The following is a 25,689-nucleotide window of genomic DNA, read 5'->3' as shown; positions in this document are numbered from 1 at the left end:
GAAACTATCTATCTGCTCTGCCTATCTTGCAGAAACATATGTTAAGAAGCGTTTATTAAATATCTGCTGTGTACTAACCACCATAGTAGGGATTTCTAGAATCATGGAGTAAAGGGCAGGACCTGGGATCTATGGTGAAAGCATAGGATTACGGTGATAAAGACCCTTCTCTCAACTTGCTCACAGTTCAGTGCAGAAGACAGACACGTACATAGACCAATAATATTATGTGCTGTTAAAATGATTAAAGAAAATAATTTAGGTGATGCAAACTTTGTTTAACACCTCACAGAGTGAACGGTCTCCATTGGGAAAACTGCAAAATGGGGTGGAAAGCAGGAACCTTTTATAGGATGAAGAATAAAGAACAAAGAAGAGACAAATAGAAAAGATCTGATTGGCGGGAGCCACACATCAACCTCGTTTGGAGTTGGCTTGCCATTTGGGGATTGGCTGACTAGTTATACTGTGTTTCCGGTCAAGCAGAGTATTTACAGGGATATGAAAGTTATTTAAGTTTTAGTTTGTCGACGTGGCCCCCCTGGGCACGAGTGGCTCCGTCTTGGACCTAGAAGGTTATTTCAACAGTGCTAAGGACTATAGTATTTGTCCAAAGTGCTCTGGGATTTCTTATGAGCCGGAGAACAACTCACTATGTCTGTAGTACACATACAAAGCATCATGGAAGAGGTAATATTTGAGCAAGGACTTGAAGAAAATTTGCTGACATATAAAGAAGAAGGGGTGCTCCAGGCAGGAAGACAACAATAATAATGTGTATAAAGACACAGAAGCACGAAATCTTTTGCTTAGTACAGTCGCAAGTATTTGTAGATGCCAGGACAGTGTGAATGTCAGAAAATGAGGCTGGAGCTATACGTCTGGGATCACTGTGGAAACTGACATGTGTTCTCTGTCAAGTGTTGGCCTTCCGCTGTCCCTAAGCCTTTGGCCTGTAGCGCAATGGTTTAATGGGAAGCCTGTAGACAACTGGGACTCTTGTGTCTAATGTGCTGCTTGGTTTGGGTGTTCGGTGGGGGTATATTTCAAGTGACTCATCTCCCACCGATAATGGCTATTAACAATTTACTATCTTTTCTTTTTCACCGTAGATGCCAGGTCCTGCCCTTTACTCCATGATTCTAGAAATAGCCTGCCTGGAACCTTAACCTCTCCTGAAGTCATGTTTTCTACCTTTTGGTTTTTAGAAAGAACATTCCTCAGAAGGCAGAGCAGCTTGCTCCACTGCTAAAAGCCCTAGGTGACCTATTGCCTAGGGCTTCATATTGAACTCCAGAGACGCTTGTCCCTTACTAAATTTAAGCAACTCCTTCCTCTATTACTCTCAGCATGTTGACAGTCTCACTGAATGACAAGTGCACATACTCAGTACAATTTATATCTTTAACCTTTAGGACTCCAGTTAGTTTGGGAACATTTTTTTTTCTCTGGACGTTTTTTTTTCCTATTTTATGCCCCCACTTACAATTTTTTTTTTATTCCCTATACAAAAATCTAGACATCATTTGATGTTTTCTGTCAGGCAGTTAAGAACTAGGTGGTTTATTTTCATTCATATTCATTTTGTAATTTTTAAAGTTCTTTAATTAAACAATAATTCATATTGCTTGAGGTATGCAAATGTTATGTTGATAGCTCCACAGCATTCTGGGTAAGGAATGTGTTCTAGACATTGTAGTAGAAAAGGGTAAAAAAATGGGAAAGTGGCTTAGTAAACTGAGAGGTATTTTCAAGATAGGAGGACCAGAGCTTCCAGAAGGATCACTTTCATTGGGCCAAAAGCAAATGGACACTGAGGATATGGATGTAATAGCTCCTGCGTTGGAAATATTTTCTTGTTGGGTTAGTGCATTGAGTAAATTTCCATGGAAAAGTAGATGACTTACAAGTGTTTTTCAGTCCAGTTCAGGGCACACGTGCCCCCTAAAAATCCTAAAAATGCAAAGCACTGTATAATAAGTGCCAAACAAATACTGGCTTTTTTTATCAATGATATAATACAATAGAAAAATAATCATCAAATAGCATAGTAAGAATAATCTCTGATGTCTGTGCTGATTTTAAAAATGAAGATGAGATAGGGGCACCAAATAACCAAATCACTATTTGGTCTCGATTCCGAAGGAGTAGAAAAGAAACTATTACTCAGTGGCTTTAAGTCAATAGAAAAGATCTTTTTTTTTTCATTTATTCCAAAATGAAATTTCTTATAACAAAGGATCGTTTAGCTCTAGTAAGTTTCAAATAAGCAAACATTTATTCAGTGCTACTATGTAGAAAATATTGTAGAAACAAGGATTTCAAAACTGAATGACAGTTTATAATCCAATTTAAAAGATATAAGCGAAGCCATAAAATAAGGATAAAAAGGAATATATGGAGAGGAAGCGCAAGTTTGAGACATTTTAAGCAACAGTTTATAATTACAAGCCATGTAGCAATGAATAGCCATGTGCCTATGTGTTTTTGTATTATTGCAAGTGTGCTTTCAGAGTAAATTCCAAAAAGTGAGAATGCTCACTCAAATTGTAAATGCACGTGGACTTTCACCGGATGGTGCCAAAATTTTCTCCAAGAAGATTGTGCCAATTTACACTTTCACCAGCAGTGTGCGAGACTGTGTGTTTACAGTCTCACCAACAGAATGAGTTATTACATGTGGAAACTTTCTCCAGTTCGATAGATGAGAAGTGGTATCTCAGTGTAGTTTTAATTTGCATTTCTCTAGTTATGGGGGAGCTTAATATCTTTTCACATGTTCAGAGGCTGCTTTCATATTGTTTTGTGCAATTGCCTGTCCATGACTTCTGTCCATTTTTCTATTAAGTTTTCGGCAATTTCTCCCTGATTTAAGAGGTCTTTATATATTAGGGATATTAGCCCTTTTTTATGATATATTACAAAGATTTTCTCCCAGATTGTCAGTAGGCTTTTGATTTTTTGTTTGTGTGGTTTTTTGCTATGTGTGGTAGACATAGTAATGCACCCCCCCCCCAAAAAAAGTCCATGTCTTAATTCTTAGGACCCGTAAATGTTACCTTACATGACTAAAGGTACTTTGTAGATGTGATTAAGGACCCTCAGATGGAGAGAGTATCCTGGATTATTCAGATGGGCCCAGTATCATCACAAGAGTCCTAAAAGCTAAGAATCATTCTTAGCTGTGATGGGAGGGCAATGCGACTGTGGAATAAAGATCAGAGAGCTGCGACGTGGTTGGTTTTGAAGATGGAAGAACATCCATGAGCCAAGGAATGTAGGCAGCATCTAAGAAATTAGGAAGGCGAAGAAACAAATTCTCCTCTAGAGCCTCTGGAAAACAGTTCAAAATAATAGGGATTCTTAACTCAATGAGATGGCAAAACATAATCACTGGAGTAAACATTTTCAGACTACCGTATACAGTCTAATGTTTATCCCCTTATTTTATGCCTGCTTCCCACTTTGAGATCTGAGATGTGTACCTTTTGCTCGAGGTAAAAGCAATATGACCCATGGGTAGTACATACTGTAGGAAACATGAAATACTGAGAAACATTGGTGCATTGAGACTCAGTGGGAAAAATATTAACTCAGTTATTGTACCCTGGATCTCAGTCCCTAGACTTCTTGTCATCTCTGTCTACCATCTTTCCCTTCATAATACCATCTGGTCTTAGAGCTTTAATTAGCATCTGTAAAATGTAAGCTAACAAGGCACAGAGAACTGAAATAACTTGCACAGCGCTACTAAGAGGCAGAGCTGCATCATAAAGCTGGTAGTCTGGCTTTGGAATCCGGGCTCTTAAAGGCTGTACTAAATGCCTTTTGCTTTTATTTTTATTTTATTGTTTTTTTTTTTTTAATTTACAAGAGCTTTTTTGAACTATCATTTCCATATGATAAAATTCCTCTGTTTTAAGTGTACAATTCAGTGATTTGTAGTAAATATACAGAGTTGTGCAAGCATAACCACAATCTAGATTTAGAACATGTCCATCACCTCCAAAAAAATTCCTGCAAAAACTTCCAGTCACCATCCATTCTCAACCCTAGCCCCAGGGAATCACTAATCTACTTCCGGTGAGCTTTTGTGTCTGGCTACTTTCACTTAACATAATGCATTTGAGATTCATCCATGTCGTTGTGTGTATTCCTTTCTACTGATGACTAATATTCCATCACACACACACACACACACACACACACACACACACACACACATACACTGTTTTTTCATTCATCATCTGATGGACATTTAGGTTGTTTCTGCCTTTTTTTTGGCTGTCATAAATAATTCTACCATGAACAGGTCTTTCTGCAGACATATGTTTTTAATTCTCTTGGATAATGGAGAATTAGAGTGGAAACTTAGCGTTTTATAGGAAGTTTATGTTTAACTTTTAAGAAACGGCCAAAATGTTTTCCAAAGAGTGCTTTAGAATTGTACATTTACACCAGTGATTTATAAGGTTCCATTTTCTTGTCGACACTTGATATCGTCAGTCTCTTTGATTTTAGCTGTTCTAGTTCACATGCAGCAGTATCTCACTGTGATTTAAATTTGTATTTCCCTAATGACTAATGATGGTGAGTATATTTTAAACTCCTTATTAGTCAACAGAATATCTTTTTATCGACTGCGTATTTAAATATTTTGCTTATTTTCAAATTATGCTTTGCTTATTTTCAAATTCTTGGTTTTGAGTCGTAAGAGTTACATATTCTTGGTACAAGTTTTTTTTATCAACATATGATTCACAAATGTATTTACCCACTTTATGACTGTCTTTTCATTTTCTTAATGGTATCTTTTGAAGACCAAAAGATTTAAATGTTGATAAAGTCTGATTTATTTTATATATATATACTCACACACACACATACACATACACACATATGTATGCACACACATATATACACATATATGTATATTTTAAAATTTTATGGCTTACGCTTTCAGTGTCTTATCTAAATCTTTGCCTGATTTTGTCCTATGACCTCTTTTAGAAGTTCTAGCTTTTATGTTTTGGTCTGTGATTCATTAATGTTGATTTTTTTGCTTATGATGTGAGGTAAGGGTCTATGTTCATTTTTTTGTTTTTTGTTTTTGTATATAGATATCAAATTCTCCCAGTTACCATTTACTGAAAAAGCTACCCTTTCTCCATTAAATTACCTTGGCACTTTGGTCAAAAATCAATTGACCATAAATGTAAAAGTTTATTTCTGAACTTTACTCTTTTCCTTTCGTCTACACTGTTTATCTTTAGACTAAACCCACACTGGATTGATTACTGTAGTTTTATGGTATGTTTTGAAATTTAGAAGCAAAAGTACTCACATTTTTTTTCTTTTGAAAGCTGTTTTGGCTACTTTAGATCCTTTGTATTCCCATATAACTTTTAGGATCAGCTTGCCATTTTTACAAAAAAAGAAAAGCTTCTGAGATTTTCGTTAAGGAGTGACCTGAATCTGTAGATTAATTTGGAGAGAATCATTGATATTAGGACTTCTGTGAAAATGGAATGTCCGAACATGGAATTTGCATTTAGACAGTTTAGCTTCTTTTTCTTTTTTGTCTTTAATTTCTTTTGCTTGCCGAAATTTTTAAACAGCTCTATTGAGATATGATTCATGTGTCATGTAACTCACACTTTTAAAGTGTACAAGTAAACGGATTTTAGTATATTCACAGACTTGTGCAGCCATCCCCAATATCCAATTTCGAAACATTTTAGTCACTCCCAAAAAGAAACTCCATATTGGTTAAAATCTCCGGGACAGTGTTGAATAAGAGAGAGTGGACATCCTTGTTTGTGATTTTAGAGGGAAATACTCTTTCATCATTAAGCGTGATGCTACATGTGATTTTTCATAAATACCTTTTATCCGTTGAGAAAGTTCCCTACTATTCCTAGTTTTCTATTTTGATAGTTTTATATCATGAATGGGAGTTGGATTTCATCTTTCTGCTTTTGCCTTTGCCTTCCTTCAATTTACTCTTCACATGGCTGCCAGAATAATCCTAAAATGTTAGTCATATCAAGCCACCATTCTATTCAAAGTCAAGCCAAATGATCTCAGGAGGCCTTACCTTATCTAGTCTATTTCCCCCAATTTCCTCTTTGAACTTATCTCCCATTAATCCTTCCCCTTGGTCTCTCCACTACAGCCACAGTGGCCTGGTTGCCATTCCTTGAATACTTTGGGCACGCTTCTACCTCAGGGCCTTTGCATTTGCTACTCTCCCTCCTTTGAATGTTATTTCTCCAGGTGTCTACAAGGCTCTCTCACATTTCTTCCAGGTCATTGCTGAAATGTCACCTCCTCAGTGAGTTATTCCCTAAACAATCGATTAAAAAAGGTGCAATCTTTCCCCAGTACTTTCTCCTTACATCTTATTTTTCTTCTTGAGGCGTATTGCCTTTTAATACACTATATATAATTTACCGATTTATCTTGTTTGTGTTTTTGTCTTCTCGCTACTCGAATGTAAGCACTAAGAGGGCAACAATCTTGGTGTGTTTGCTGATGTAGTTACATTGCTTAGGATGATGCCTGGTGCATAGTAGGTGATCAAAGACTATTTGTTAACTACACCAGTGATTCAGAAAACTTTCGGTCAGCTCTATTCCGTGCTCGTTGGGTAATTTGGGCAATTTCCTTCCCTTCTGTTTTATCATATGTATGTGGGAATAAAACTGGGTGCTTTTTATAAGGCTCTTCTAGCTCTGAAATTCTAGGAAGGAGGCTATGTGCCCACCGAAGAGGATAGATTGAGGTATTACGTTATTAAGGAATCATATTAAGATGCTGTTTTGCCTTAAAACCTAAGAATACCTGGATGCTGTCTTGTCCTAACTACACCTCCCCTCTGCAAGGTCCCATAAAAATACACACTTTTAGGAAAGAAAACTCATTCATTTGATGGGTATGTGTTGGACATCTGCAAGGTGCTAGGTACTGTGCTAGTCTCCTGGCACACATCAAATTGAAAACAAGACAAAAATCTATAATCCTATAGGAAGGTGAGAAAAAAATGATAATAAATAGAAGAAATAAATTGTATGGCGTGTTACGTTAGGTGCTATGGGAAAAGAGCACGGTAAGGTATACTAACCGTAGTGTGGATGGTACGCTGAGCGGAGGTCAGAGTAGGCCTTAGCTAGGAGATAATAATCAAACAAAGACTTGAAAGAGGTACAAGAGCATAGCAAGTGCGAAGACCCTGGTATAAGACAGGCTGGCATATGGAAGGAGCTGCAAGGAAGCCAGTGTGGCTGGAACAGAGTGAGCATGGCCAGGCTCAGTAGGAGATAAGCCAGAGAGGAAGAGAAGGCAAGATCATGCAAGACCCCGTGAGTCATGGCAAGGACTTTGGCTTTCACTCTCTAGAAGATAAGTGAATACTAGAAGACCATTGTGTAGAGAATATACCGGAAGGGCAGAGAGTGGAGGCAGACAGATCAGTTTGTGGGGGGCGGGGGCATTGGCAGCAATAAACCTTTCAGTTATTATTGTGGTGAAATAAAAACCAACCACTGAGCAGCAAAGGGTAGAGTGATGAGCGAGCCAGGGTGCTGCAAAGCACAGTGAAACGAGGACGATAACTGAGGAAGGTGTGTGCGTGTGTGCGTGCGTGTGTGCGTGCATGTGCGCATGCGTGTACACGCACAAGGCTAAAAAGGCCCTCTTTCCGCTTTAACCCCATCGGTATCTTTCACCCTCCCCGCCAAAGAAGGGGATTTCCTGGATTGCTTCCTACTTCCTGTCGAATCTTTGTATAGAAATCAGAGCGGGCCAAACCCTGGACTGGGACCGAGGCCCCGTGATCTGAAGGGTACAGTCTGAGGGGTCTCTGACCATTTTTGAAAAGCCCACTAAAGACTATTTGCTGTAGATTAGGTCTCTAGGACTTATTCATCTTGCAGAATTTAGTGCCCTTTCACTAATAAACCCCTGACACCCCACCAACTCCTGGAAACCACCATTGGACTCTGCGCTTTTAGGAGTTTGACTATTTTAGATTCCACATGTAGATGAGATTATATAATATTTGTCTTTCTCTCTCTGGCTTATTTCACTTAGCATAATGCCCTCCAGGTTCATTGATTTGCAAATGACGGGATTTCCATTTTTAAGGCTGAATACTATTCCATTTATGTATATATATTTTCTTACCCAGTCATCTGTTGATGGACACTTAGGTTGCTTCCATGTCTTGGCTGTTGTAGATAATGCAGCAATGAACATGGGAGTACGCATGTCTCTTTGAGATCCTGATTTCCATCTCTTTGGATTTATACCCCGAGAAGTGGTTTTGCTGAATCGTATGGCAGATCCTTTTTAAAATTTTTGAGGAACTTCCATATTGTTTTCCATACTGGCTGTACCAATTCGCAGTCCTACTAACAATGTATGAGGGTTCCCTTTTCTCCACATCCTTGTCAGCACTTGTTATTTGTTGATATTTTTTTTTTGATGATACATAGTTTTTCTAACAGGTGCGAGGTGGTATCTCATTGTGGTGTTTTTTTTTTCCAATGCAGTATTATTTTTAGTAGTTTCAAGTGTACAATAAATGGGTTAGATATTTATATAATTTATAAAACGATCCCCCTAATTGCTCCTTCTCTCCTCAGGTTTTTAACCTCTCCAGTGTATTAATGCTAACTGCATTCCCTATTCCATGCTCCCCATCCCCGTGACCATCTATCAACTACTAATTTGTACTTCTTTAACGCATTCACATTATAATCAAAAACTGACTCACGGTGGGTTTGGTTTGCATTTCCTTGATGATTAGAGATGCTGAACATCTTTTCATGGTCATTTGTATGTCTTTGGAATAATGTCTTTGTCAGTGAACAATACTGTATTTTTCAAAGTGGGCAGATCTTATGTTACGTGTGCTTGTCACAATAAAAAAAATAATAACAGTTATTATTATTATTTATTTTTAGCAATTTCTCCCAAGCATTTTAGTAAAAATAACAAACCAGTCCAGAAACAAATTATTTTTTCAAGGAATTACAACACTACTTTTAATACTTTGGGGTGAGCCCCTCAGGAATAAAAAAGGGGTGTATAGCATAGTGGTTAGACATTTCCATAAAAATCACTTGGAAGGGGTATCTCTCACTCCCAGTAATGGCCCAGCGGGAGAGAGGCCACCTGAAGGGTAGGAAGCACAAAAGGGACCACCGTAGACTCAGGACAAAAGAAATGCCATCGGTGCTGGGACCACGGAGCACTGCAGGAGGTTGGCCACACAGCCGAAGGTCAGGAGTGTTCTCCTCGGTTGCCTTTTTCTGCTTCTGCCGCGTGATCTCCGAGTCCCTCTGCTCGTGGGCAACAGCAGAAAGCCTGTCATCTCGGCGCTTTTCCTTAACGGAGCCACCCAGCTTTTTCTCATTTTTCTGACGGGTGAGCTCGCGCTGGTTACTGCGAGTCACCGCAACAGCCACAGCAGCGGCTCCTACCGGCGTCTCCTTGTTCCAGAGAAACAATTAAAAAAAATATAAGTAGCAGTTAGCAAATCGCTTTTGAAAGCCAATGAGATTTTGGTACTGAATGATTACTTCATTATAAGAATAGGAATTGACAAGTCATTATCTTTCATAAACATAATGCAAAACCTGAAAAAATATGAGCACATCCAATCCAAATGTATATGAAAAGAACATTATATCACAACATAGTTGGATTTACTCCAAAAAGCAAGGTTCTTTTAATGTTCTAAAATTAAAATAATTTACCACATTAACAGAATAAAGAGGAAAAATAATATGATTATTTCAACAGATGCAAAAGAATCATTTGAAATAATTAAGCACCGTGATTAAAATATCTTGGCAAACTATAATGAAAACGTACTTCTGTGATACAGGGTGTTTATAAAATAAGATCTACAGCAAACCTCATGTTAATGCTGTATTGTATCACCACCTATAATCATCATGATATTGAAGGTCCATGCTAGTACAATAAAGGCAAAAACAAAAGGAAAAAGGATGGAAGGAAGGAAGAAGGAAAGAAAGTTTCAGGAGTGGAAAACGAAGAAATAAAAGTCATTCACAGTTTACATGATTATACATTTAAAAATCTAAAAGTATAAAGAGCTAAATTATTAAAATCAATAAGAAACTTTAGCAATGTCTTTGTACAAAAGGACAATATAAAATATCTAAGGTATTCATATGTACCACTGATTAGAAAACAAAACTAAAGCAAAACATTTAAACTAGCATCAAAAAATAAAATACCTAGGAAATATGACAAAATATATAAAAGTTCTCAACACACACATTGATAAAATATTGTGAGAAATTCTAAAACAACCTACAAAACTGAGAGGCTATGCCAAATTTTTGTTTTGGAAGACTTGGTATTTATAGATTTTAATTTTCTGAAAATGATTTATCTAATAATAATTTTAAAAGAAGGAAGGAGGAAACTTAGAGAGGATGGAGATGTTTATGGCATAAATTGAGGTGATGAGTATAACAGCCTGAGCACAGCCACGGTGCTTTTGAGTGTAGCAAGGTGTAGGGAAAGCAGGAAAGGCAGACAGTATGATTCAGGAGGTCAGAAATGAAAGAGCACAGCATAATCTGGCTTACAAAGTACTCTACCCTCGCCGATATCTGCTTTCTCCTCTCTTCTCTGCTTAGGGATGGATAAGAGATGGGTGGGAAGGAAGATAGGAAAGTTATAAATCGATTCTCTTCCTAATCAGAAATCAGTACCTTTTTTATTTTGCTTTGATAATCTACTCGTCTTGGTCTTATTTTCCATGTCCCCAGGACTGCTGGTAGACATAAAGTAATTTCCCCTTGGTGTTATTCATAAGAGGCAGTATCTTACAAATACTAATATAAGTGGAGAGAAAGAACACAATTTTCTTTATATAACTCTCATGAAATCTTTTAAGCATCCAGTACAAGGAGCAGCTTTCTCAGTGAAATACATTTCTCTAGTGTCAGATTCTTTGAGTCATAAAATCCCCTTTACACCTTAGGAATAAAGGGTGGATTGGTGAGATATTGCAGGCTGACTTGAGAACTGAGGGTTTGTCCAAGACACATGAGAAATTTTGTAAACATCTGAGGGATTAGTTAAAGCTCCAAGGACACTTGTTCCAAACTTTTATTGCTTAGATGGGGAATCCGAAAATAAGATGGGTCAGTATTTACTAAAGGGCATACACTTGGTTTCTGCCTTCCAGCCTAGATACACACCTGAGCTTTAATCAGCCTGCTTTGAGCAATATCTAGTGTAGCTGCTCTGATCATTTGTGAGGTGTCACATATTTACCAGTTTTAAAAATTAGCCAGGATTGGAGATACCGGACAATTGACCGTGAAGAACTCCAAGAGGATGGTGGAGACTGAATCCGATATAATCAGGAGGTATACAGGTTAGCTAGAAATAGCTCATCAGAGCTAGGTTCCCCAAAACTCTGAAAATTTGCCATGTGGGTCCTACTTAGGAACTCGATAGTAGAAGGCTACTATTGGGCCAAGGAAAGTTGAAGTTCAAAAAATTTGAAAGAAATCAGAGAGGAAAGCTTGAAATAGATTACTTAGACTAACGCAAGGGAATGATTATGTGGGCGTGGCGAATCATACCCCGTTCCGATTTCCGTTTAGGAATCTGTGCACAGTCTCTCCCATGTGTTGTCTCTGTTAAGAAAGCATGAGATCTTCAGACTTGACCTCTGAGGTTTTTGACGTTTTCTATTTCCTTTGTATTTTTTTCCTGGTAAGTTGCTCTATGTTTGTATGGGTGTGTGCATGCACATTTGCACGCACACACACACACACACACACACACACACGTGCACACACGACTGGGTGTATAAGTTCTCCAAGAACCATTTCCTTTTCAATTACTATTTTATTTTTCAATTACAGTTGACATTCAATATTATTTTATATTAATTTCGGGTGTACAGCATAGTGATTAGACATTTGCGTAACTTTTGAAGTGATCCCCCTGGTAACTCTAGTTAGTACCCACCTGATGCTATACCTAGTTATGATAACATTATTGACTATAGTCTGTAAGCTGTACTTTACACTGCCACGAGTATTTTGTAACTACCTTGTACTTTTTAATTCCCTCACTTTTTCACCTGGCCCCCAACCCCCTCCCATCTGATGAACATCAATTTGTTTTCTGTATGTTCTGTTCCCTATGAGTCTGTTTCTGTTTTGTTTGTTCATTTATTTTACTCTTTAGACTCTACACATAAGTGAGATATCATGGCATTTGTCTTTCTCTGTCTGACTTATTTCACTTAGCATAATACCCTCTAGATCTATCCATGTTGTCACAAGTAGTAAGATTTCATTCTTTTTTATGGCTGAGTAATATTCCGTTGTACACATGTACCACCTCTTCTTTACCACTTCTGGGTATTTATCCAAAGAAACCTAAAGCACTAATTTGAAAATATATATGCTCCCCTATGTTCACTGCAGCGCTATTTACAATAGCCAAGATATAGAAGCAGCCCAAGTGCCAATCAAGAGCCATCTCCTTTAGCAAAGCTATAGCAGTTTCTGTGACCAGCAGAACCATCCTTTTTGCCTGTTCATTATTGGGATAAAGATAATCTTTCTACACATCTTTCTTCTCCAGTGCAGTCTTTAAACTGGTTAATTTACATGATAGCCTGCTGAGGAGAATGATTTCAGAACGAATTAAACTGCTATCAGGAGTATCTCGAGGTCCATCCATGTTGTCGCAAATGGCAGTATTTCATCTCTTCTTATGGCTGAGTCATATTCCATTGTATATATTTACCATAGCTTCCTTAGCCAATCATCTATCATAGGACACTTCGGTTGCTTCCATGTCCATGTGAATAATGCTGCTATGAACATCAGTGTGCAAATATTTTTTCAGGTATGAATTTTCAGTAAATGAGTCAGAACCTTGATGTTTTAGGCTTCTCTGGATGGGGGCAGTAGCTAAGGGAGCATGGCTAGGGAAGATAAGCTATATTTGTTTTTCTAAGGATGGTAAAGTGGCATTCAGATCTGATCAAAGATCTAAATACTAGATTCCACTTTGAGAGGCTGTCTAGTTGATTTAATCCATCCCACGTGTTCATAAAGACTTGGATCTCAGTGAATCTAAACAAACAAAATCCCGCGGTTCTTAAGAGCACTCCGTTGTTGATAAATGAATGAGAACTCAGCTTTGTGTTTAATACTGCTCCTTTTAGCTTAATTTCATTTTCTGTTCTTTTTCTCATAGGTTAACAATTCATGCCGAGTGCCCCATGCATTTGGAAGATTTTCCCATGGATGTGCATGCCTGCCCTCTGAAGTTTGGAAGCTGTATGTATTGTCTCACTTTCTGTTTGCCTGATCTTCTTCCAAAAGACACCGGATATTTCCTATTCTGTCCCCTAATTGTTTTTAAAGTTGAGGGCTTTTATCTGGGCTGATATGGAAATGGGAAAAGGGAAGTGGGGTTGAGTAGTACTAAGTGATTAGGAGGCGGCTTAGCCTTTCATAGAATTTTCTTTCTAGACCGTAAACCCTATTTCACCATTTCAGACTAATTTCTCTGTCATTAGGTTGAAACATTGACATCTGTTGCTTAAATCATCCTGATGACACAAGACAGAGCTTATAGAGAGTATCGTAGCAGCTTCTTATCCTTCAAATAGAATATTGTTATATTTTAAAAATGTCTATTCTACCTGCATCCTCATACACTTCTATCAAATTCTCTACAGTAAATAGTAGACAGGAAGAGACTCTGGAGAGTTTCTCATTTTTAGAGAGTATCGCCTTTGCTAGTAGCTGTGAATCTGACAGAGAAATGAATAGATACATAGCCCATTTTCAAATGAATTTTAAATCCAAATTGAACAGAATTTGAGTGAGTTTCTTCCTCTAAGAATTTCAGAGTAAGTTTCATTTAAGGAGTCATCAGAGCAATATCTAAAGGTCTGTGTTGATCATGTCTAAATTAGATTGAGCTCTATGTTTTGAAGTAGACAGTACATTTGAAAAGACCCAAATAATTACGTGTGACATATTTTCTCGATCATTATCAAATATTTACAGATTGTGTGCCAGGCTCTATTTCAGGAGCTTGAAATGCATCCGTGAATAAAATAAAGACCATGCCTTTGTGTAGCTTATATTATAGAAGAGAGAGAGATGATGAAAGTTAAACAATAAATTAAAAAGTAAAGTATAAAGGATGTTGTCGAATGAGAAGCACCACGGGAAGATGTAAAAATATTGCAGAATAAGGGAGATGAGTCACTTCAAGAGGTGGAGGATGGGTGTGCCATTGAAATTTAAAGTTGGGTGATCAGCATAGGCCTCTTTGAAAAAGTGACATTTGAGCCAAAATGTTAAGGAGGTAAAAATGTTAACTCTGCAGATATCTGAGGAAATCGTGCTCCAGGTGGAAGGAACAGCCAGGGACAAGATCTGGAGTCAGAAAAATATCTGACTTGTTCTGGGAAAATCAAAGTGGCCTCTGTGGCTGGTCAGAGAGTAAGAGAAGCATTAAGAGAGAAGGGATGAAAGAAGAGGCCAGGTCATCTAGGGTCTTGTGGGACATTAAAGGGCTTTGAATTTTATTCTTAGGAAAAAAAACGAGGAGTGATCGGAATATTTTGAATAAAATAATTACCTTATCTGACTTACGTTTTAAAAAATTCATTATAAATGCTCTGTTGAAAATGTTGGTATGGGAAGGATAGAAGCAGGGAGTCCAGTTAAGAGGTTATTAATAATATTTCAGATGAGAGGTGATAATGACGCAGAGCAGAGTGACGGTGGCAAAAGTGGTGAGAAGTGGCTTGATTCTGGATATATTGTAAAGGACGGTCCCAAAGGATCTTTTATGAATTAGACGTGGAATATTAGAAAAAGAGTGAACTCAGAGGTGACGTGTAGTTTTTTTTGTTGTTGTTGTTTTAATGGATACGCTATCAAGTTAGATGAGTATTATTTCCACTCTGGGTGAGACAGAGTCATTTGTGGATGAACAGTGTTCCCCTCCTGAACAATGAGAAAACTTAGAACTATAGAAACGACAAGGACGACAAGGCAGAAATACTGGAGAAAGGCTAGAACCTCTCGTAGATGAATTTCTGACCCGCGGCTTCATGATTCCTGGTGGCACAGTGTCACTTGCCAATTCTGGCCATTGATCGCAGCTTGGAATTGCAAGTTTGACCCTAGGCATCGGGCTGCTGCTGCTGGATGATAAAAAAAAGAAAAAAAGCAATAGTTTTGATGGTCAAACAGAGCTAAAGTGATAAAAGTAGAGCGCTAGAAAGTCTCAAACTCTTGGCTGATGCCCCTCTCAATACTATTGCTGAATTTTGAATTTACAAAAATCATAAAGCTAAAAACCAATCTGAAAACCTTTGGAAAAGTAGAGTTGGCTTTCCTGCAGTCCTCCGATGCTATAACAAGGCAGGCAGGCCAGGGTTCAGTTTAAAACCCCAGAGAAGCTATGTCCTAGTTAGAAGGGAACAGCAGAGACAGACCAGGTTTTAACCGAAACTGTAAGTCAGCTCAGTCCCTTATGGCTTAAGGGGTAAATTCTCCCACACTATCTGTGTTACCAAGGAAAGAATGAAGCCTCTCTGGTCAACATCATCGGAAAACTCTCCAGTTTTATATATAACATATGGACTTCGATAAAAAAATCATTAGGTGTACCAATAGGCAAGACCATGTGACCTAAAACCAAAACTGAAAAACAAAAAGGCAAAATATGGAAACAGACCTATAGGTGATCCAGATACTAGAGTTTATATATAGGGACTTTTAAAAACTATGGTTAATATATTCAATTCGAAAGAGAAGAATGTTAATAAAATAGATAAAAGATAGGGAATTTCAACAGAAAACTGGAATCTATAAAGAATGAATTGGAAATTACTTATGGAAAAGTACAATATCTAAAATTCAGAATTCAATGAATGGATTTAAGAAGCAGAAGACCAGATTAGAGAACTTAAAAATGGGTAAATAGAAAACAGTAAAACTGAAGTAGGAACAGACAACAATACAGAAGAGAGTAAGAAGAATGTGGGACACAATAAAATACATTGTAATGTATAATTTTGCAGAAGAAAAACAGGAAGGGCAAAAGCAACAATTCAGTAACTAAAGGCCAACCAAAAGCAAAAACAGGAAGAGCAAAAGCAACAATTCAGTAACTAAAGGCCAACCATTTTTAAATCTGACAAAAGTTATCAATCCAAAGATTCAAGAAGTTAGTAAACACCGAGCATGATAAATACAAAGAAAACAATACTGATTCTAAAGTTTATATAGAAATATAAAAGTGCCACAAGTAGGTAAGACAGTCTTGCAGAGAGGGAGGGAAGGAAGAAGGGAGGGAAAGACAGAGAGATCAGGATTGATTTCTAGATGAATTGTAGTTATAAGTGTAAATGTAGATATAAATAAAGCTTTTAAAAGAAAACATAAGAGAATATCTTCATGATCTTGGAAGAGGTAGAGAATACTTAAAGAGGGCATAGAATAGTGCTAACCACAAAGTTAAAAAGGAGAATGACTTGGAATATATTAAAATTAAGAAATTCTCTTTATCAAAAGACAGTGGTACAAAGGCAAGCCACAGGATGGGAGAAAATATTTACCTTGCGTACACATGACAAATGACTCAAATACATAATAATTAAGATCCCCTACAAATTTATAAGTAGTAGTCAGAAACCGCAACAGAAAAAAAGCCAAAGTGTTCAGTAGGCTCCTTATAAAACAGGGTTTCCCAGTCACACACAGATAAGGCGATCAGTTACATTAATCAGCAGAGAAATGCAAATTAAAGTCCAGAGGGTACCGCTCTGCAGCTAATTGAATGCTAGAATGAGAAAAGTTAGGAAATACGTAACGTTGGTGAGGATGTGGAAGACAACTGTACTCTCATGTACTGCTAATAGGAATGTAAATTTGTACAAAGGTTCGGGGGGATTGTTTGGTGGTATCTACCAGTGCTGAACACACACATATCACATAACCTAGCATCTCTAGTCCTGAGTATATTTCCAAACATAAATCAGTATTTATGTCTCAGGCATATGATGAATATTCATAGCAGAGTTAATTTTAGGAGACCCAAACCCTAATCTCCGTCAAAATAAATGAAAAGTCTGTGACAGAGTCACACAATGGAATGCTATACAATAATGACAATTAAGTATATTACAATCAACATGAATAAGGTCGCAGATCTAATGCTGAACGAAAGCCAGACACATAAGTATATATAGTGCATGACTCCATTTATAACATAACATATACCAGGCACGACTAGTCTACGATGTTAGAGGTCTTTATATTTTGTCTGTTTTTGCTGTTGGTAGTATTTTTAACTTATTGACATATTAAACTATGGGATTTGGGAATAAAAGTTGGAATTCCTAGGAATTTTCTAAATTAAGTATTATTCGTAAAACACCCCAACCTTCTTCATGCTCTTTACTCATTATTACAGATATCCAACTATTTTTTAATAAATAAGAGATAGTACGTTTAGAAGTATGGCAAAGGCCAGTTGTGTACAGAAGATACTCAAACACTGGAAAACACCAGTAAATCTGATTGGATATATTCGAATAACAACATTAGGATCTCTTAGCAAGGTAAACAGCACTACACTGAATCGAAAGTCAAAATTGCCAGTTTGAGGGTTTATTTTGCTTCTCAAACTTGGTATTTCTTGAAAGAACACTTGTTTATTGTATACTAAGCATATAGACTTGCCAAGAGATAATTTGCAAGGATGCTTTACCATCAGTGGCACGCAGGGCCACAGACATACACTTAAAATAAGCAAAATTAACCGATTGGATTAATATGTACTCCTGTACCGATACCTGAAAATTTCAAGACTTTGACTCATCGTGCTATTGTTTCCTGCTTTCACTTTTGACTTGACATTAATAGATTCCTTCAAATCAGTGACGTCTCTATGTCTATTGTTACACTTTAATTTTTACAGGAAAATTATAATATTTTTTTCCATTTTGCTGATTTCTCAACTTTTTTTTTCCAGCATTCGATATTCAGAAAAATATATAAATTTCCTGGTAAATTCCAGGAAGGAATTCCCATTAGAAACAATAATCAGGATAATGGTTACCCTTGGTGGGGGTTATACTTGAAAATGGACGCAAATAGCACTTCCGGGTGCTGATTATGTGGGACATAAGTCTGGTGTTCAGAAAAGATATCTGGACTGGAGACTTGATTTAGGTGTCATCCATGTGGATGGTATTTCAAGCCACACAGCTGGATATCACTAAGGAAATACTCTATATAGATAAGAGTACCAAGGACTGTTTTCTGAATAACTATAACATCTAGAGGCTACAAAGAGAATAACTCAGTATGTTGAAGGGGAGAGGACAAGTGTGAGGAAACATCGAGAAGGAAGGAGTGACTTAAATTCTTAAATTCTTAAGTGGGCAGTTAAAATTAACCTTAAAAAAAAACTCCAATGAGGAAGCAATTCTAGAATGGTGGAATAAGGGCTTCTGAAGATCCTCTATAAAATGTCACAGTAAACTTTCTCCAAACTCTAACCAAAGGCTCACAATAATTTGAGGAGTGTTTAAAAAAAAAAAAAAACTAATTCTCAGTAAGACCAGGGAGCCCCATTCTCATTTTCTTCTTCCCCACTCTGTGGAAGCTTTGAAGATTTTGTAATGATATCGGTGTCAATCCATCAGGAAGATACAACAATTATAAAGATACATATGCACCTCGCCACAGAACTCCAAAATACATGAAGCAAAACTGATGGAACTGAAAGAAGAAATAGACAGTTCAACAATAATAACTGAAAATCTGAATACTCCGCTTTCAATAACACAACTAGACAGAACATCAACATGGAAATAGGAGATGTGAACAACACTATAAACCAACTAGATCTAACAAACATTTATACTGCACTCTACCAAACAACATCAGAATACACATTATCATGTGCACATGAAACATTTTTCTGGGGTGATCCATAAAATAAGACTCAATAAATTGGAAAGTATTGAAACCATACACAGTGTGTTATCTGACCTCAATTGAATGAAATTAGAAAACGACAGAAGGGACTTTGGGAAATTCACAAATATGTTGAAATTAAACAACTTATTCTTAAGTAAACAACGGGTCAAAGAAGAAATCACAAGAGAAATTAGAAAATATTTTGAAATGATTAAAAACGACGCACAACATATCAAAATTTATGGAATGCGTCAGTTTAAAGCTTTGTTCAGAGGGAAATTTATAACGGTAAAGCATATATTAAAAGGAAGAAAGACCTAAAATCCATGACCGGAACTTCCACCTTAAGAAACTAGAAAAAGAGGAGCAAACTAAACCCAAAACAAGGAAGAAAGTAATAAATATTGAAGTGAAATTAAATGAGAGAATAGAAAATCATTAAAGAAAATTAAAGAATCAAAAAGTTGATTCTTTGAAAACATGAACGAAACTGATAAACCTTTAACTAGACCGAGTTTTTTAAGAAAAGGATAGGGAGAGAGAAATCAAATTACTAAAATTGTGACATAAACAAGATAATAAGGAAATAGTATGAGCAACTGTATACCAAAAAATTGGATAGTCAAGATGAAGTGGAAAACTTCCTAGAAGCACACAAACTACCGACACTGAGGAAGAAATAAAAATTTTTATTAGACTTACAAAAAGTACAGAGGTTAAATTAGTAATTTAATAACTTCTCACAAAGGAAGGCACAGGCCCAGATGGCTTCACCATTGAATCTACCAAATATTTAAAGAAGAATTAGTACTAAGTCTTCACAAGTCTTGCAAAATATAGGGGGTAACATTTTGAAACTTCTTCAGTTAAGTCAGTATTACTCTGATACCGAAACCAAAGTTCACAAGAAAAGAAAACCACAAATATTCCTTATGAATATAGACACAAAAGTCTTCAACAAAATACTAGCAAACGGAATCAAGCAACTTATAAATGGGTTATACACTATCTTTGAGTGGACTTTATCCCAGGAATGTAAACTTGGCTTAACATCCAAAAATCAGTGAATATAAGCTACTGTATTAATTTTTTAAAAAGGACAAAAACCACCAGGTCATCTTAATAGATGCAAAAGCACATACATCCTGTGCTAAAAAATACAAAACTCTGTCCTTATTTGCCAGTAACTAGTACCTATAACATCTCTTGTCATTTTGGATAATTTAAAGTTCTGAGAATTATAAGTGTTTGTATTAGTTATAAACCTATACAGTGTCTATTTCCATATATGTCTATTTCCATACGTCTGCCAACTTTAGGCTGTAGGTGTAGGTTCATCAAACATTGTATTTTCACTGAATATACCCAAACTAAACTGATTATTTTTTCTATAAAACCTTCTTTTGTGTTTCTTGTCTTGGTTTATTTATTTTATTTTATCTTTTTTTAGGCAAGGTAACCCTTGGTTGCCCTCACAGATTGCAAGGACCTTGTCAGCTTACAATCCCTTATTTTTTTATTTTTTACACCTACAGCACCTGGTCTTCCTAGTATTAACCAGGCCCGACCCTGCTTAGCTTCCGAGATCAGGCAGGATCCAGCTTGTTCAGGGTAGCATGGCCGTAGACTCTTGTCTTGGTTTAGATCCTATATTCTAGTTCTTACTTACCTCTTCCATCTCTCTCCCCCCTATACGCTGGCCTTCGGCCAGTTCCTAGAACACTGCAGGATCTTTCCCACTCAGAAACCTTTGCACTTGCCGTTTTTGTGGCCTGAAGAATATTCTCCATCACGTTCTGGGTCTTTTTCCTTTTACATGTTTTGACTGGAAAGCTACCCCCTTAAAGAGGTCTTCTCTGATCACTGTATGTCCCGAAACCCCCTCCTACCTCAGAAACTCTGTTTTACTTTTCCACAGAACATATTACTGTCTGATATTATCCTCTTTGTTTAGTTATTTATTTTCTGTCTTTCCACACTATCCTGTAAGCTCAATGAAGGGACGTGACCTCAAATATCTTATGACCACCGTACCTTAACTATCTAACATAATTTCTTAATATTCATTGAATGAGTGACAGAATCAAGAAAGTACGCAAGCAATCTCTGACAATATGCGTTCAGAGGGAACGCTTTCTCAGTGGTGCCATTGTGGCAGGATTGTTTCTGACTTGCCATTTTCCTGGGGCCTGACATGTACCAAGGCTTAAGTAATAGAAAGAGACATTTGGCAAAGCAACTAAAAGCAAGGAGATGCTTGTGCCATCATAGCCCATATACCATATACTGAGGCGGCCATATTGACAGAGTGAGTAGTTCTAATCATCTGGTAGATATTTTTTCTGCAGTATCCACCGCCCCCCTCCCCCGCCACACTCCACCTCTGTTCCTCCATAAAAATAAAGTGATTGGAACTGAGAAGAGGTGGGACTCTACGGGAGGGAAGCTGAGGATTGAAGGAACCCATGGAGCTTGGAGAAAAGAGAGAAGAGAAGGCCTAAAGGGACAGAGTTCTGTTCCCCATGGGTGAATGGATTCCGTCATTATCCACATAACTCGCAAAAGCTACAACCCGAGTCATCTAGAATCCTTCCTTAAACTTCCCCTTTTCCTTAACCGTCATGAAAAGCCGTCAGTTATAACATGTTCTATCTCTGAAATCTCCTCTCTGTCCCACTCAGTTCAGCCCACTGTCCACTACTATATATTATGCCCTAAGGGTCACATACTGCAAACATTGTGACGGCCTTTTAGCTGTTGTCTTGGCTTCGGCTTCACTTTTTCCCACCAGTCATCCATATTGCAGCTAGAGCGAGCCTTCCAAAGTATATATCTGGCCATGTTATCTCTCTGCTTTAAGCAGGTCTGCAATAACTTGTAGCCTATGGACCAAAACCCCTCACTTCTCAGTGTGGGCAATCAGGATGTGTTATAACGTTATTTCAGCTTTTCTCTAGCCTAGAAGTCCAGGAATACCATGAAATCCCCTAACACTCCATGTTTTCATTTGCTTTTTGCCTTTGCTGTGTTCTTTTGCTAGGAATGACCTTTCATGCATGCAAGGTGGCCTCCTCTAAGTAACGTCTACTTTCTGAATCCTTCTCCAACACTCCGCTCTAAGCAGAGGCCACAGCACCCTCCTCTGGTTTCATTTAACACTTGTTCCACTAGTGTGAATCCTTTTCATGTTCAGGCTTGTACTACGACTGTCGACTGTCGTACGCTCTCTGTCTCCCCCAATAGATTGTGGGCACCCTGATGGCAGTTACTGTGTCTTATTAACCTTTGTTTACCAGTACAAGGGCAGATTGAGAGCAGACACCGAATCCGGTAGTTTTCAATTTTTAAAAATTATTTTCTCCCTTTTCTTTTTCTTCCTTTATCAGTTCATGCCTTTCCTGCTTTGACCTCCATCATATGAGAAGAGAATTTTTTTTTTCTCCACAGAGCCCTCTGTTCTCATATACTATTTTCAAAGAAATAAAACCATTGCTTTTTGCATAAAGCAAGTTGCCACTCTGGGCCCAGTGACATTTCTAAGGTACTGGTAGCTGCACAATTTATTGTCACATCTGTACTAGGACATGTTAGGATTTGGGGGCTCATATTATCTACTCGAGGTACTCAGCTTAAGAGATCCAGCAAGAAATTTCTTTCTTAGGGGTGCAAAACATCTCCCATTCCGTACCCTTTGCCTTGAACAGACCTGTTCTATTTGTTACATTGTCAAACTCTTAGATATATTGAGCAGAATATTGCATCGTCCTTTAAACATAGGAAGTTACAACCATCTACAGAGCAAAGATAAGAAGACATATACAGATGATTTTCTGAAGTAGTGGAACCCCAAGCGTATGTACTAAAGATGGAAGGTGCTGAGGAAAATGAGAGGACAAGGGCCTTGTGAAATTACATTTCACTTAATAGTCTTAAGAATAAATTTGCGGTAAGGGCGCGAGAAGAATACTGAGGAGATTTCCCTTTCTTCTCGGTGATAGCAGTTTAAAGATCTGCAATTCCAATTGGGAGCCCTAGATAGCCCACAGGCAGCAGAAGATGCTCTGTTTCCAAGACTGAATCACAACAAATAAAAGACCATAGCCATCGGTGAGAGAAAGTCTATAGACCAGAGTTTGCAAATTGATGGTTTGCAGATGTGATTTGCTTAATACGTACAGTGTTTATAACTTTTAAAATCACTTGCCAAGGTTTGAAATTTGGGAAATGTCACATAAAATTCCAGATTTGTTTATTTATTGTGTTTATGATTTATTTTTTTTTAATTGAACCTGAAAGTTCAACAGGTCTTGTGATTGAATTCATACACAGACTGTTGCTGTTGGGAAATGCGATTTTGCCTTAAGCAACAAATCTTTCCAGGCATCAAGATATTTTATAGATACAAACCTTATTTAAAATGTCTATTAATCAGGGGAGAAATTATATGTTGAACTAGAAGTATTTCTGTCAGTGTGTTGAAGAAATGCCTGAAACCAATCAGGGTGTATTATGTGGAAAAGTTAGACTTCCTGTGGTATTGTCTTCTGTAGCTTATGAGAGCACAGATATAAAACATGCCATAGGGTTATGTGTATTTTTTCCTGATTTCAATGAGAATTTTGATGTGAATGAAGAATTTGTTGGCATGTTACTCATTACACCCACATTAGGAAATGGTTTATTTGAGTATATTCAAAAATGTCCTAAGAAGTGTAATATAGGAAGATCAGAATTAGTACATGTGAGGAAGGGTTAATGTCCAACTGTTACGAAATTTACGTCCAATGTTGCAAAGTTTTGTAGGGACACGGAGTTTGTTTGTTCATTGGTAGATTCACTAGGAATTATTTTCTCTGTGGTAAAACGTTTAGAGTTTATTATGGACATAGCAGCTGCCATAGCCTCCACTGACTTGAACGACAGATAGCTCAAAACTTGGATGAAATGAGTGAGCAGTGTGGCTGGCGGTCAGCTTGCCTTTAACGAGCCTAGGTGCCTGAGTTAGGGCCAGGTGCTCACCCTGAACATAAAACCCACTATGCCAAGAATCAATCCACGTCTGGAAAGAAAGCGAGTCTCTTCCTGTAAGATACTGACTAAAACGAAATAACCTTACCCCTCGTTCCCTCGCCATTCCCCTTACCTATATGCCTGTTAAAACTAATCTCTACTAAATTCTGTACTGGACATTGGAATTCTAAATATAAGACTTGACAGTAACACCTTGCTGCAGAAAAAAAAAAAGTGGTAGGTTTCTGGTTCGCAAATCAAAGGGGTGGTAAATGCCAAAAGAAAATTATAATTTTTATTTATTGCTACTCTCAATTTTTCTTTTTTTTTTTAATTTAAAATATCCCTAGTACAATTTTTTTTTTTGCTGTATCTCATATGGGCACCCTATAATTAATTAAATAAATTTTCATTATATTTCCGGAAGTTAATTTTTCTTACAGCTAGCCTGCTTTATTTATTTAAGACACCTGTCTAGCTCCCGTAAGCACTTGAATTTGTGACAAGTGCATTAGACAATACTTTAGCCATTCCTCCCTTGCCCCTACTCTCTACTCTCCAAAGAAAAGTTTAACAATCTATTGGCAGTCCAAAAGATTGTGGGTCAGTGAGGGAACAGACCACTTTGGGTTCACTTCTGTGTACCCAGCATAAACTATAGTAGTTATACGATGATTGTTTATTAGATGGATGTATAAATGTACTTCCAAGAGAGAACACATACCAAGAAATCTTTTGAGATAGAAGTTGTATTTCAATCTCATGCAAATTTAGTGTCAAGGATAATCATTTTTCTTTCCCTTTAACTTCTCCTTCTCGACCTTTTTCTGCCTTAGATGCCTATACAACAGCCGAAGTGGTTTATTCTTGGACTCTTGGGAAGAACAAGTCTGTGGAAGTAGCACAGGATGGCTCTCGCCTGAATCAGTATGACCTCCTGGGCCATGTTGTTGGGACAGAGATAATCCGCTCTAGTACAGGTATTTATTTTATTTAACAAGCATTTTGCAACCTGTGCCAGTCACTGTTCTAAGTGTTTATAATAACTTGTGTAATCCTCGAAAGAGTCTTGTGGTGTAGGTACTATTATCATGAGGAAACTGAGGCATGGAGGTATTCGGTAATGGGCCTGCGCCATGTCACAGTTATACAATTCCAGAACCAAGATCTGAACCCTGGCAGGTCGGCTCCTCCAAGCCCGGGCTCTTAACCACCATGCCCCGCTGTCTTTTGGAGAGTGGGTGTAGACGGTCAAGGGACTGTAGCAGAAGAGAAGGCAAAGGGAAGCCATAATGATGGGATTGATGAACTTTGAACCTAAAAAAGTTTCATGGAGACATTTGCTGAACGAGGCCAGGTGCACAGCCAGGAGGTCCCGGGATGAGGCATGAAATTATTTTAAGTGAATCGCCCATCTCAGAAAGAAGTCTGGTAAAACTTTCCAGGTCCTCTCAGTTGCTCATTCTTGGATACTGGTAAATTGAACACAGAATATTGTTCTGTAGCCTCAAGTCCTATTTAGAAACTGACCAGGTGCAGGGGTGAGGACAGAGTCATCCTCATTGCCGACTGGCCTTAGAGCACTTTGCAAATTGGAGTATATCTTGGGCCCACATATTTTGAAATATATACATATATATATTGTATA

At 37.6% G+C, this 25,689-nt stretch overlaps 1 protein-coding gene across 1 annotated transcript in view; it reads left to right on the top strand.

Annotated features, from left to right (window-relative positions):
* Positions 1–25,689, top strand: part of GABRA3 (gamma-aminobutyric acid type A receptor alpha3 subunit) — a 202,136-nt gene that overhangs the window by 133,722 nt on the left and 42,725 nt on the right. Inside the window, exons 6-7 of the mRNA XM_011384036.1 lie at positions 13,270–13,352; positions 24,878–25,021. Of these exons, the coding sequence (XP_011382338.1) occupies positions 13,270–13,352; positions 24,878–25,021 (227 nt within the window). The remainder of the gene's footprint in view (positions 1–13,269; positions 13,353–24,877; positions 25,022–25,689) is intronic.

This window comes from Pteropus vampyrus, unplaced genomic scaffold (genome assembly GCF_000151845.1).
Source record: "Pteropus vampyrus isolate Shadow unplaced genomic scaffold, Pvam_2.0 Scaffold556, whole genome shotgun sequence".
In the NCBI taxonomy this organism is placed as follows: Eukaryota; Metazoa; Chordata; class Mammalia; order Chiroptera; family Pteropodidae; genus Pteropus; species Pteropus vampyrus.
Note: the sequence above shows the minus strand (reverse complement) of the source record. Positions and strands in the feature narration are given on the sequence as shown.